At 35.2% G+C, this 13,861-nt stretch overlaps 1 protein-coding gene across 2 annotated transcripts in view; it reads left to right on the top strand.

The window, feature by feature from the left end:
• Positions 1 to 13,861, top strand: part of diaph2 (diaphanous-related formin 2) — a 519,741-nt gene that overhangs the window by 206,651 nt on the left and 299,229 nt on the right. For both annotated transcript variants that reach the window (XM_059345604.1, XM_059345603.1), the window contains exons 18-19: positions 1,647 to 2,024; positions 12,289 to 12,403. In XM_059345604.1, coding sequence (XP_059201587.1) covers positions 1,647 to 2,024; positions 12,289 to 12,403 — 493 coding nt within the window. The remainder of the gene's footprint in view (positions 1 to 1,646; positions 2,025 to 12,288; positions 12,404 to 13,861) is intronic.

The following is a 13,861-nucleotide window of genomic DNA, read 5'->3' as shown; positions in this document are numbered from 1 at the left end:
CTCTCATATTAATCTTAAAAGAGAAAACGGGCCACGGAGGGCTGGAGATTGACAGACATGTAATCACTGGATGTGGACTTTCACTGAAGGGCTCTGGGCGATCTGCGTAAGAATCTCCTCGCAGAACACCTTTTTAATTTTGGCCCTAATAAACAATCCACCAATGCCATTATGTAATGAAACACAGCGTAATGTCTTTAAATATGAAGCCAATCACATTTTACCCACACAATCAAGTGACTGGGGGAAAAGCACATTGAGGGGGAATTGGTTTTGGAAATGAGAAGTGCAAGTGGAAATGCTTTTTGGTAAGAGCCAGCATCTAATCAGCTTCAAAGATCAAACCCTGTCTTAGCTCGGGTGTCTGTAATTGTGATATTTGCATAACTGTTTTTTCTCTAAAACATTTCTCTATTGGCATTATCACAGACTACCTGTGTATGTGCTATGTGTGATAGTGCAGACGTGTCAAGGGACCGAAAGACTTTGTCTTATCAGTCTGGGGTCTAATTACATCCCTGTCTACTGTTTAATAGCCTGCCATTGTGAGGATTCATGATGAAGGCTTGATGGGGAAGCAACATTCTTATCTTTTTCGCCAGTTCACAACTCTCCGAATAAAGCAGTGTTTTGTTAAAGACCATCTCCAATATTGTTATCCTAAAATTAAATAAACTGTTTGTTGAGATCAGCGCTATGGATATGAGTTGTGACAAGATAAACAAGCTAAAGATCAAGCTTTTTGGGGATATCTCATTGATAATTATGAATTTATGTCTATGATCAGTACAGTTTTCGCAACCTCAAAATATTAGTAAAATATTAATTAATATCAGATAGCTGTCAAGTATGCCAGTATGTACAGAATATCCCTACTTGAAACTAAACAGTTTAAACTAGTCATGCATTTTCTATAAAGTACAGGTAAATATAATAAAATTATAATCAATTTGAATAGATTTTAGAAATTCAGTTTCTCTGAATATATACCAGATGACCAAGTGTGGAAACAGTAGCACAAACACAAATTTTAGTCTGTGCAGTACTGTACAAAAATAAACTACTTTTAACTAAACATCCAAAAATTTTAACAAGTTATCCTAATCGGAATTCATACAAAAACTTGCTAACATAATATATATGTTATAAAACTACGTAACTTTTTAAGTGAGGCAATATCTGGTTTAATAAGAAAAAGCATAAAAGTTGAAATGCAGAATTTTGTTCTCCACATTTGCATGTCATGTCCTACTTCTTTCCTGCATAACTTCCACAAAAATAGTTGGTAAACTCAGTGATCATGATCTTTTTGCTTAGTTAAGTCATGAAAACAAAAAAGGACACGGCCTGGTGTTCTGAACTTGCACAGAAGCTAGTAACCTTGAGTTATACACTGCAGTAAGCTGGTTCCCTGATACACACACACACACACACAAATCTTTGCCCAAAGTCAAAGCTTAGTATGAGTGTTTTCAGTCAGGCAGTAAAACTTTGTTTTTCACTGCACAAAAATGGCATAAAACAAAAGTAAAAACTCCTCATGGCTTTTTCCTATCGGTGACATCATGTTAAAGTTCGGATTAAACCACAGGGAGCTTCACTTGAGGTGTCGGCCATCTTTTTCATTTCATTCTCTGTATTTGCAGATTGCAGCGGGTCCAACTGCTCCTGGAGCACCTCCTGCTCCACCCCTACCAGGGGGTGCAGCAGCTCCGCCTCCTCCTCCACCACCTCCTCCCCCACCTCCACCTGGTGGCTGTCCTCCCCCTCCGCCACCACCTCCTCCTCTCCCCGGCCACGCTGGCATTCCTCCACCGCCTCCACCACCTCCTCCTCCAGGTGGAGGACCTCCACCTCCCCCGCCACCCCCTGGTTGCGGGCCCCCACCTCCTCCGCCTTTCTTCGGGGGCCCAGGTGGGCCGCCGCCACCTCCTTCATTGCCTGTCGTCAAGCTGCCTTATGGACTGGAGCCCAAGAAGACCTACAAGCCTGAAACGGTGATGAAGAGGGTCAACTGGACCAAGGTACAGTAACCTTACTGTATATTATCATGTTTACTGATTATATTAGCAATTTTAGACTGTAAGGGAAATATTATTTCACTATTGACATGAGAACATGTATTACTGGCCTTTGAGGATCCTTAACCCTTTGATGCACAACATGGGTCAAAAATGACCCTCATTCATTTCCCATGTTATTTAATGCTGCTGTGTTTCTGTGCTCTATCTTTTGATATCAACTTATTTTATGATTAAATATTCCAAGTATTCTTTAAATGTCTTGTTTTTGATAACAGCAGATCATTATTTCCATTTTGTTTCTCATACTTTATGAAGAAAAGTTAGCTTAACAAGCTACTTAGCTAACTATTTAACCAAGAAGTTAGGTAAGTAGTTAGCTTAAAGAGCTACCTAGCTAACTATTTAACCAAGAAGTCAGCTAAGTAGTTAGCTTAACAAGCTACTTAGCAAAAAAATGGATATGGGTCATTTTTGACCCATGTTGTGCATTAGAAGAGTAGTGACACAAAAAGGGATTTAAAAAAAAAAGGAATAAAGGAAAACATAAAAATTAGGATGTATGATGTTCAAAACCAAAATAATTAAGGAAAACCTGGAATTCTGAATGATTAAAATATTTTTTTGCAAAGATATAGAACATAAAAACTAATACATATCTGGTTATTTTAGACCCATGTTGTGCATCAAAGGGTTAAAGTAACCCAACACAGTATGAAGATGCTAAATTGAAGCTCCAAATCAAAAGAAGCTCTATTTAAATGTTCTGTAGCAATGCAATCAAGTCAAACAACTGTTGAGCCAAACACCACACTATTCCACACTCAGCACCCATTTTAAAAGGATTCAACAGTACACAATTTCCATTGCTCAAATGTCCTTGGATTTGCACAATCTTAGCATAATTGAATGAAGACTGGGCTGAATAACGTTCCATCACATTTGAATACAATTTCAATAGGACATTCTCTTGCGTGTGGGCTCTATTTTACCATAGATAATTTATCCATCGCCTCAGGAGTTCTTAGCATTAATTTAATGGTTCTTTGCCAATGCTTGTGTGACCTTGCGTCTTTGTCTTCAATTACTGGCAGCAACCAAAACATCAGATGAGTTCTTTTGACATCACGTTTAGTGCTGCACATTATTTTGAATGGTTTTAGTCGAATCAAGCTTTATATTAGAAAGACATTTTGAAAATGGGATCTTTCAATGTGTCCAGGGTCATTGTCGCTATCTGTTCACAATTTTGTAATTTTGTTTTCTGTTTTCTTTGGGGGGGGGGGATTTCATGATACATTATTTATCCAACAAGACAGCAATGCGAGGAAGAAATGTGGAAATTCAAGTCAACACTGACTGTTGCATTGCAGCATGTTACAGGTTTAGTTTTTGTCACCTCAAGGACTCTTTAAAATGTCATGTATGCTAATACTTCTCTGTGTGGGAGTTTGTGTTTCGAGAGGTAAAATTATTAATAATGTCATGCAACAGTATGAAATATTAACCTGTGTAAGGAAACCAACAATTTATGTATTTTCTTATTTCTTAATGCCATGTGGCTGTTTGTGCTTTGTGACACTTTAAGTATTATTTGTCATTTTCCTGTGCAGTACCAACACAGTTTTGCATGCGGTCACGTGGAAGCATGCGTTGTCTGAGAAGCGGACAGAGGTTAATGTGCAGGTGCACTGACCTTGCCTGCACAAGAAGTGTAGTTTGTTGATGCAAATGAAATTCATAACCACCTGAGGAAAAACAATCTGTGTCTCTTGTGTCGATTAAGTGGGACAAGAGTCATCTGTCTTCTCTATGTGCAGCAGATGGAAGTTTGGCAGTGCCAGCAGCAGCTATAATTTGGTTGTATAAAGAAGAAAGAGGAAAGAAGAGATACTTGTTATTTTTCTTAACTACACCCCCCCGTATCAGCTACCCAGTTCATGTCGTACAAGAGTGTGAATTACACAGATTTGGCATCAGAAAAAGAGCACTGTTATATTATTGTAAAAGCATGCAATTATCACTTACAGTGATAGAGAGTTTCTCACGGAGCTCAGGTTCAAGACTTGTTGCATCTTCTGTACACAGTTGATGACTAATTAACATACAATCTAGCATACGTACACTACTGGTCAAAAGTTTTAGAACACACCAACTTTTCCAGAATTTAATTGAAAATTATGCAGTTTAATGTCTCAGTGTATTCTGAAATTAATGCACATTTGCAACATTTAACATTCTTTATTGAGCATGATAGTGTTTTGAAAGTAAAAAAAAGATTCAAAATCACATTTTATGTTGGACTAAAGGACTAAAAAAAGACACAAAATGACCAAAAAAAGACACAAAATGACAAAAAAAAGATACCAAAAGACACAAAATGACTAAAAAAAGACACAAAATGACAAAAAAAGACACCAAAAGACACAAAATGACTAAAAAAAGACACAAAATGACAAAAAAAAAGACACAAAATGACATGGAGAAACTCAGGTTCATGACTTGTTGCATCTTCTGTACACAGTTGATGACTAATTAACATACAATCTAGCATACGTACATGCTTACATACTGTACGTGAAGGGACACACACACACACACACACACACACACACACACACACACACACACACACACACAGTGGCAGTTCTAGACCAGTTTTACTGTGGGGGCCAGTGTTTAATCAGAGGGGCACATTAAAAACAGCAAAGATGATATTTAATCATTCAAAAACTTTATTTTAGCTTATTTAAAAAATATAATTTAAATATATTTGGAAAGATACAAATACATTGATTGAAAAAATTAGACTTAGCAACAATAACAACTATTTTTGTACTAAAATGACATTTCTCATTTTTGTGCACAATTCCTTTTTTTATTTTGCAAGTGCAGCACAGTGAGAATTATCTTTTTATATATATATACACACGTTTTTATTGCACAATTAAACTATTATACAGTGTACACATTCTGGGTTCATTTTGTATACAATGAGATATTGTTTGAACAAAAAATTGGTAAAAATTGTTCCGTCTCTCATCTTTACAAATTGATCACTTTATTATTAATTTGACACAGGGGCCACAGCAGGGGCCCCTGTAGGCCCCTGTGTAGAACCGCCACTGCACACACACACACACACACACACACACACACACACACACCACACAATTACAGGACAAGTCCTCAGTCAAGCTCAGGATGTGGTGGCAGTGAATTGTTAGTCAGAAGCAGCAGTATAAGGCATTCACATGGGAAAAGACCAGCTCAGGCACACATTGGGAAATGTCAGCTTTGTTTAAGCGCTGAATGCATTTTAAATCAGCTGGAGTTATTATTTTCCCTGCATGTGCATCCATATCTGTGTGTCAGTGATTCCCACAGAAAGTTATTAGTGAAGATTAAGTATGGGACTGTCCAAATGCCAAAATAAACAACACGTACACAATGTTGTTCGAGCTGCCATTTCGTCCGTTCCATTTTGAATTTCAAAACAGCAGTGATAAACCCAGGACATTTAATATGCATGCCCCATAAAAAAATAAAATGCTTATCATCTTACTGCGCTAATTAAGGATAGCTGTAAACATATGGGAGTGGCAGGACAAAAGGCTGAGACGGGATGGAGGAAATGTCGCACAGAGCACCATGAGACAGGCTCATGTTGGAGCTCCACATTAGTTCATTAGCTCAAGTTGTAAAAAATGCCCTTTCTTAAGCACAGAAATTACATCTTTATTCTGGTCAGGCCCGGCAGGAAATCCCAAGAGTTCTGCACCAGGCTGAATGTTAAATAACGGAAATCTGAATTGCCCTGAAAAAACACCATCGATTTTCAACAGCTATGTATTCAGTCCATTGGTGGTCCTTGGTGTATTTGTCTATTTGTCCAGTGCTGTACATTATTATTACTATTATTCTTATTAGAATGAGTCGTATTCATGTTGATATTGAGTTGTAAACTGTCATTGTTCCTGCAGTTAGAACGACTAAATTGAAAACAACATAATTACTGAAAACAAAGAAAAGCTGTGACATTATTTATTTATTATTGAGCATGATAGTGTTTTAAGAGTAAAAAAAAGATTCAAAATCACATTTTATGTTGGACTAAAGGACAAAAAAAAGACACAAAATGACCAAAAAAAGACACAAAATGACAAAAAAAGACACCAAAAGACACAAAATGACTAAAAAAAGACACAAAATGACAAAAAAAAGACACAAAATGACTAAAAAAGACACCAAAAGACACAAAATGACTAAAAAAGACACAAAATGACCAAAAAAAGACACAAAATGACTTACAAAGACATGAAAAGAATTCAAAAATGGACAAAATAGCCCAAGACTCCATAGAGTTAAGTTGTTAACCCATTTTCAACAGCTATGTATTCAGTCCATTGGTGGTCCTTGGTGTATTTGTCTATTTGTCCAGTGCTGTACATTATTATTACTATTATTCTTATCAGAATGAGTAGTATTCATGTTGATATTGAGTTGTAAACTGTAATTGTTGCTGCAGTTAGAACGACTAAATTGAAACAACATAATTACTGAAAACAAAGAAAAGCTGTGAAATTATTTATTTATGCATCACGATCCTTTTTGAACTGTTATTACACACCTGTTGACTGATTACTAATGCAGTTATTCAGTGATATGTCTCTATTGCCAACAAGATTAACACTTTGCTAGACAGAAAGTACACAGATTCCAAAAAGTAACAATTTTAGCAAAAGCCTTCAACCACACAATTCACATTCATAATTTTGAAAACTGAGTTGGTCTCTTTGTAAACTGTTTTTAATTTTTTTCCCAGACAGGAAATTCTTCATTAGCTGTGGGAATCATGGGTAACACTTTACAATAACCATCTAAGTAATGTTTATAGATGGTTTATAAACCAATTATTAAGTGGTATATACATATTTAATCTTTAAATATTTTCAACCAATTTCTTAAAGGTGTATGAATCATTTCAAAACAATTAACATACTTAATATGGTGTTAAAAATGTAATAATGAGTGAAACTAAAACTATTAATAAACTATTAATTATAATTGAATTGTTTGTTAATGGTAAATTAACTATAAACTTACATTAATCTACCATCTATTAGCCATTTATTAATGGTTTAGTTAGTTAAACAGTAATAAATTATGTATTTACCATTCTAAATGGCCTATAAACGGTTTATAAATGATGATTAAACATGAATAAACTATCTGTTAACCATTTAGAAATGATGGTTATTGTAAATTGTTACCGAATCATGTATTGGAAACATTTGTCCCAGATCCAAAATCACATAATAAACATGCAAACTATCATTTATATTATCTATATTACAAATGCATGTAGAGAAGGCCTTTCAAAACAATCTGACTAATCCTTCAGATGAGAGTTTCTTAGTGACTTTAGTGCTATATTTATCTTGGATTCAGGACCTCACTTAAGAGGAAGATGGGCTGTGATGAGCAGACAGGTCGGGTTGTTTCGTGCCATTATCTTGACGAAATTCACAAAAGAGTTCAGAAAAGTTGCAATTTCTAAAAACATCCATCATTAAGGTTGTTCCAGGTTGTTTTGTGGTATAACTGTGCATTTTCCCCACTCACCTAACTTAAGTTGTTCATAATTTGTTTTCTTTTGTCTTTTTCTCTACTTATTTTATTGAAAAAAAGTATTGAAAACTTGTCTGTCACTAAGAGATTTATAAGAAAAAAATATTGATTACATTTGTACTTTTTTAAGAAACTCATTGTCCATGCTTCCACATTTGTTCACATAATTAAAAGTTCTTTATAGAGTGACATTCATAAACACAGACACAGACACACACACACACACACACACTCACACACACACACACACACACACACACACACACACACACACACAATATGGATAAACTTTTCTCCTCTGAGCTTTAATTTAGCCAGAATGTATTTTGGTTCCATTTTATGGGTTTTTATCATTTTAAAATGTTTTTTTTTTTATTTTTTTGAAATGTTGAACGTGGAAATAACTTCTCTACATTGTCCTTTTCACAAACTTTTAATAAGGGACAATTTCTACTCAGAAGGAGGTAGATAATAGAATGAAAAGCCTAAACTAAATTAAGAATAGCTCTTTGGCAATACATGTTTCGTAGCATTTAAGATAAGCTACACGGTGTAGTGGTCGCCGGTTCGACTCCCGCCTGCTGCTCTTCTGTGTGGAGTTTTCATGTGTGGTAACGCTTTATAATAAGGTCCTTAATAACCAATAATTAACAATTAATAAGACATTGTTCTCGCTTTAGATCCAGTAGTTGCAAAAAGCATAGTTAACTTATAGTTAACTTACAATAGATGAGCAATAAAGTATATTTTAATATCAATAAGCAAACAAAATAAGATTAATAAAGGCATGGCAAAGACATAATGGGTGGGTCATGGGTGTTTGTAATGCCATTATTAACACTTATATAAGCTTATAAACACACAATAATGTTAATAAGCATCTTGTAAGGACTTACAAGGGCCTTATTACTTGTTAATTAATGGTTATTACAAGGACCTTTATATAAAGCGTTACCGGAACCTTTATTAATAGGGCACATTTAATTCGTATGAGAAATAAAAGAGAAGCATAAAAATATCAAGCATATGCGAAATATCGGTATAATGATTATTTTAAAAAATGTCATAAAAATAACATATTTAAACATAAACCCAACACACACTCACACTGACACTAATTGAATCAAAAGGGAATAATTTGCACATTTTGAATATTTTGAACATTTTTTTTTAGATCAGAAATATTTTATAATGTAATCTGAAAATGTTAGATGCAAATGTTACAGCAGCCCTAAAAAGTCAGCGCTGCTGTAACGAGATATAGCTGGATATGCTGCTTTTTTTTAAATTATTATTATTATTATTATTATTATTATTATCAATGATAATAATAATAATAATAATAATAATAATAATAAATAATATCTGTACACTGAAAAAAGAACCAACTTAATTGAATTGTTTCATTTGGTAACACCTAAATGAATTAAGTGCTTTCAAATTAATTTAATAAGTTAGATTAACACAATTGATTTTAAATTAATTTGAAAGAACTTAATTCATTTAGGTGTTACCAAATGAAACAATTCAATTAAGTTGGTTCAACTATTTTCTTTTTTCAGTGTAGCGGTTGTAGTAGTTATAGTTATAGTAATATAATCACAAGTAGTTGTGGTGTTGTAGGAGTTGAAGGTGTTTTGATTGTGAAATATGACTCATTACATTATTTAACTTTTTGCCACATCACAATTAGAAGATCACTGACAGACTGACTGCTTTCTAGGACTCTGAGTGTCTCGTTTGAGAGCAAATAAGAGTCCAGAGGCACTCAGCACCAGCTAGTGTTGATCATTTCATCAGCCTCCCATTAAAGCATCTATAGTTACCATTGTACGACTCCACAACACTTTTACACTTACCGCCATTTCTATATGGCCTCGTGAACGATCGGCCGGCATCATCTGGAGCTCTCGTCCTGCTTTTCATAAGTGTTGCACTTAAACCTCTTTTTGTGCGTAATTACTGTGGTTTTAAGGAGGTTAACGGCGGCGGTGCAGCAGGCCAACTGCTAACCCGGGCCCTCGATAAGAGCCCTCACCATCACACTTAACACAGTCTACAGCAGATGTAGTACACTGTAAAAAAATAACTTGTTGTATTTACGGTAAAAAACCAGCAGCTGTGGTTGCCAGAACTTTACCGTAATAAATACGGTGCAACTTTATCTACTATTACTGTAAAATGATATTAGCACTGTTGATTTCACGTTTAAGATGCCATTTTAGTCCATATTTTAGAGTAAAAATAAAAAGTTTTTCCATCAAAAGAAACGCTGCTCTGCCATATTACTGACAAGAAACACTTTATAAATGCCAGATTTACCATTAAATATTACAGTAAAAACAAACCTGTTGTTTTTACAGTAAAAAACCGGCAGCTGTGGTTGCCAGAACTTTACCGTAATAAATACGGTGCAACTTTTTGTAATATTACTGTAAAATTATACTAGCACTGTTGATTTCCCGTTTAAGATGCCATTTTAGTCCATATTTTAGAGTAAAAATAAAAAGTTTTTCCATCAAAAGAAACGCTGCTCTGCCATATAACTGACAAGAAACACTTTTTCTACTATTACTGTAAAATGATATTAGCACTGTTGATTTCACGTTTAAGATTGTCATTTTATTCCATATTTTACCTTAAAAAATAAAAAAATGTCCATCCAAAGAAACGCTGTTCTGCCATATAATTGACAAAAAAAAAAACTTTATAAATGCCGCATGAATTTAAGATTTTACCTTTAAATATTACAGTATATTTCTGTTAGACATATGGTGTTTAGTACATTTAACATAAAACATATGAAAAAATGATGGCTTGTATTTATATTACAGTATATTATTGCTACAAACACGGTGCCAGAGTATTTTAAAGTGGAGTAATTTATTTAAAATTTTTAAAAAAATTACTGTTTTGGCTGATTTATACGTTTGCAGTGTTTCATTGTTACTGAAACTGAATTAACCCATTTATCATTTTACGGTCTTTTACTGTCATGGTTTAGCAGTGTTTCACCGTAAAATCTACAGACATTTTTTACAGTGTAGAGTGTCACACACATTATTAGCTCGTAATAACTGCAAGTTTGGGTTTGTTTATGTCTGAATCTCCGTATATATATACTCCTACTCTCCTGTCTGCTGAGCGGTGAGGAATGGAATATGAGGGGTGTGAAAGCATCCCCGTGGCCTGCTATCACCTCACTACGTGTAGGTTGTAGAGCTGCTTCTTTGAGGTTTTTTACTCTTTCAGATATGTCTAGGTGGGAGGAGTGTGTACACAGGGTTGCTGAGGTTTTGTGCTGAAATCTGAAATTTCATTAATCTCAGGAGAGGTCAACAAGAACTTTGATGTGAACGGTTGAGTCAGGATCTATCCACACATCCTCATTATACGTGGTCATATTCATGCCGTCAGATAAAGAATGTATTTAACCCTGCACGCTCTTCTTTCTCCTCTTTTTTGGCCAGTGGTGGAAGAAGTATTCAGATCCTTTACTTAAGTAAAAGTATTAATACCACACTGTGAAATTACTCCACTAGAGGTAAAAGTCCTGTGTTCAAAACTTTCTGAAGTAAAAGTACAAAAGTATCAGCATCAAAATCTACTTAAAGTATCAAAAGTAAATGCAGAAGGAGCCCACTCAAATTGTTAAATATATTCTAAATATATTATATTTTAATTATTATTATTGATGCATTTATGTTAATTTTCTCAAGGCTGGGCTCATTTGAACTACTTTATATACTGTCATGAGGTTTCATTTAAAAAAATAGCGAATCACTTTAAATTGATCATGTTTTTATGTTAAATCTCGACCTGAAAAGTAACTAAAGCTGTCAGCTAAATGTAGTGGAGTAAAAAGTACAGTATTCACCTCAAAATGAAGTGAAGTAGAAGTATAAAATAATATGAAATGTAAACACTCAAGTAAAGTACAAGTACCTCAAAATTTGACTCAAGTATGGTACTTTAGCCAGAACATATTTTGGTGCCATTTTATGGGTTTTTATCATTTTAAAATGTTTTTTTTTTTTTTTTTTTTCGAAATGTTGAATGGGGAAAAAACTTCTCTACATTGTCCTTTTCACAAACTTTTAATAAGACAGAAGAAGGTAGATAATAGAATGAAATGTTAATTTTCTCAAGGCTGGGCTCATTTGAACTACTTTATATATTGTCATGAGGTTTCATTTATAAAAATAGCGAATCACTTTAAATTGATCATGTTTTTATGTTAAATCTCGACCTGAAAAGTAACTAAACCTGTCAGCTAAATGTAGTGGAGTAAAAAGTACAGTATTCACCTCAAAATGTAGTGAAGTAGAAGTATAAAATAATATGAAATTTAAACACTCAAGTAAAGTACAAGTACCTCAAAATTTGACTCAAGTATGGTACTTGAGTAAATGTACTTAGTTACTTTCCACCACTGGTTTTGGCCCTTTTTGTTTGTTATGTGTTCACGACTCGGATGCTGTGGGTACACACACAAGGACATGTGTGTGTCCACACGCGGAAAAAAAAAAAAAACGCACACAAACCCCATCTCCAGTGAGAAGAACTTTTTGAGTGGCAGGTTGGTGGAATGGCGGTCTCTGATTGTGGTGATAATGGAATCCTTGTGTCATTGCAGATAGTGCCTCAGGAAATGGCAGAGAATTGCTTCTGGATCAAAGTCAAAGAAGAGAAGTTTGAGAATCCTGACCTATTTGCTCAGCTCTCCCTCTGCTTTTCCTCGCAGAGCAAAGGTAAGGAGGCGTCATCTCTCTTCAACCCCTTCCTTAATTAATCTACACACACGCTTCATTTAGCCTCTCAGGCAATGGATGCCAAGCCACTTTCATCTCGTGACACTTAAAGAAGCCACTTTTCTCACTGAAATGTTAATTATCTTAAAAATAAAGAACTTTTGCACTGCATTTGAACACCATCCATGCACGCTCTCAAGTCAAATATCTGTGCCAATTAGGGATAGCAATTCTCTCGCTGCAGAATTTTTATGTGTTTGTCTTTGAGAAAGCTAGAAATGCAATGGCTGCACATTGTGTTTGTTCTTTGTACCCACTGAGTAGTTTCAGATCAGTGTTTTGGTGCGTGCACGTGGCTGTGCACACACTTGAACTTATATGTGTGAACCGAGAGCAGTTATGCTTGGTTTGCTTCTTGCCTTTTCCAGTCCAGTAGGCCAATCGTCCATCAGGGAAGACGGGGAGGCTTTTGTGAAGGAAGCTCTGGGAGTTTTCTTGTCCCGGCCAGTTTGTTTCTCAGATACACAACCCGGCTACCTAACTTGCTGATGAATAACACAAGCAGTACAGAGCCAGTTTGTTTGTGTATGGAAACGGCTATGTGAAGGCACTTGATGTATTCCTCCCATGACAATTTGAGTGTTTTCCACTTCTTTGACAGTGTGTGTGTGTATATGTGTGGGTCGTACACCCCTCTAATTCTAGCAGCAGTGGGAGGGGAGAAGTCAGAGCCTGTCAAGCGCAGAACAGTCAAATCTGAGCTCTGTCAGGGTGTGTGGACATAACTATACACAATCCTCCAACTTTTCCTGTATCTTCCTTCCCACCGTCTGTTTGGAAACCAGTCAGCCCGCCGGCTGCTTCCTCCTCACCGCCTGCAGGTCCACAAACTAGACTCCACTCTTTTTTTTTTTTGTCTTGTGAAATAAATAACAATTTTGCCTCAGCTGCCGCAAGGTGATTTGTCGGCATAATGCAGATGGAAGGAGGATGTGGATAGGAAGGAGCAGTTGTTGCCAGGCTTAATGAAGTGGCAGGGATGGCTCTGGTGTCTTTCACCACAGGATAATATATATATATTTCAACATGTTCTCTGTGATATTTGTGAAGTCAATGAGTCAGACCTTTTCGACATTTTTCCACACCTATTTATTTATTAACATTTTTGTCATCTCTTTCAGTTTTTACATTAAAAAGGAGGGAATTAAATGTAATAGTTAGCGTCCGCTTGTGGTAACACTTTACAATAACCATCATTTATAGATGGTAAATAAACCATTTATAAATGGTAAACAGATAGTTTATTAATGTTTAATCATCATTTATAAACCGTATATAGGCCATTTAGAATGGTGAATAGAAAATGTAATAATGTTGAACTATAATTTATAAATGCCAAATAGATTACTTTACCACAAACAAACATAATTATTAGTTTATTAATAGCTTTACACTCAT

The sequence above is a fragment of the Centropristis striata genome, chromosome 12, assembly GCF_030273125.1.
Source record: "Centropristis striata isolate RG_2023a ecotype Rhode Island chromosome 12, C.striata_1.0, whole genome shotgun sequence".
NCBI lineage: Eukaryota > Metazoa > Chordata > Actinopteri > Perciformes > Serranidae > Centropristis > Centropristis striata.
The sequence above is the reverse complement of the archived record's forward strand: the minus strand, read 5'-3'. Positions and strand labels throughout refer to the sequence as shown.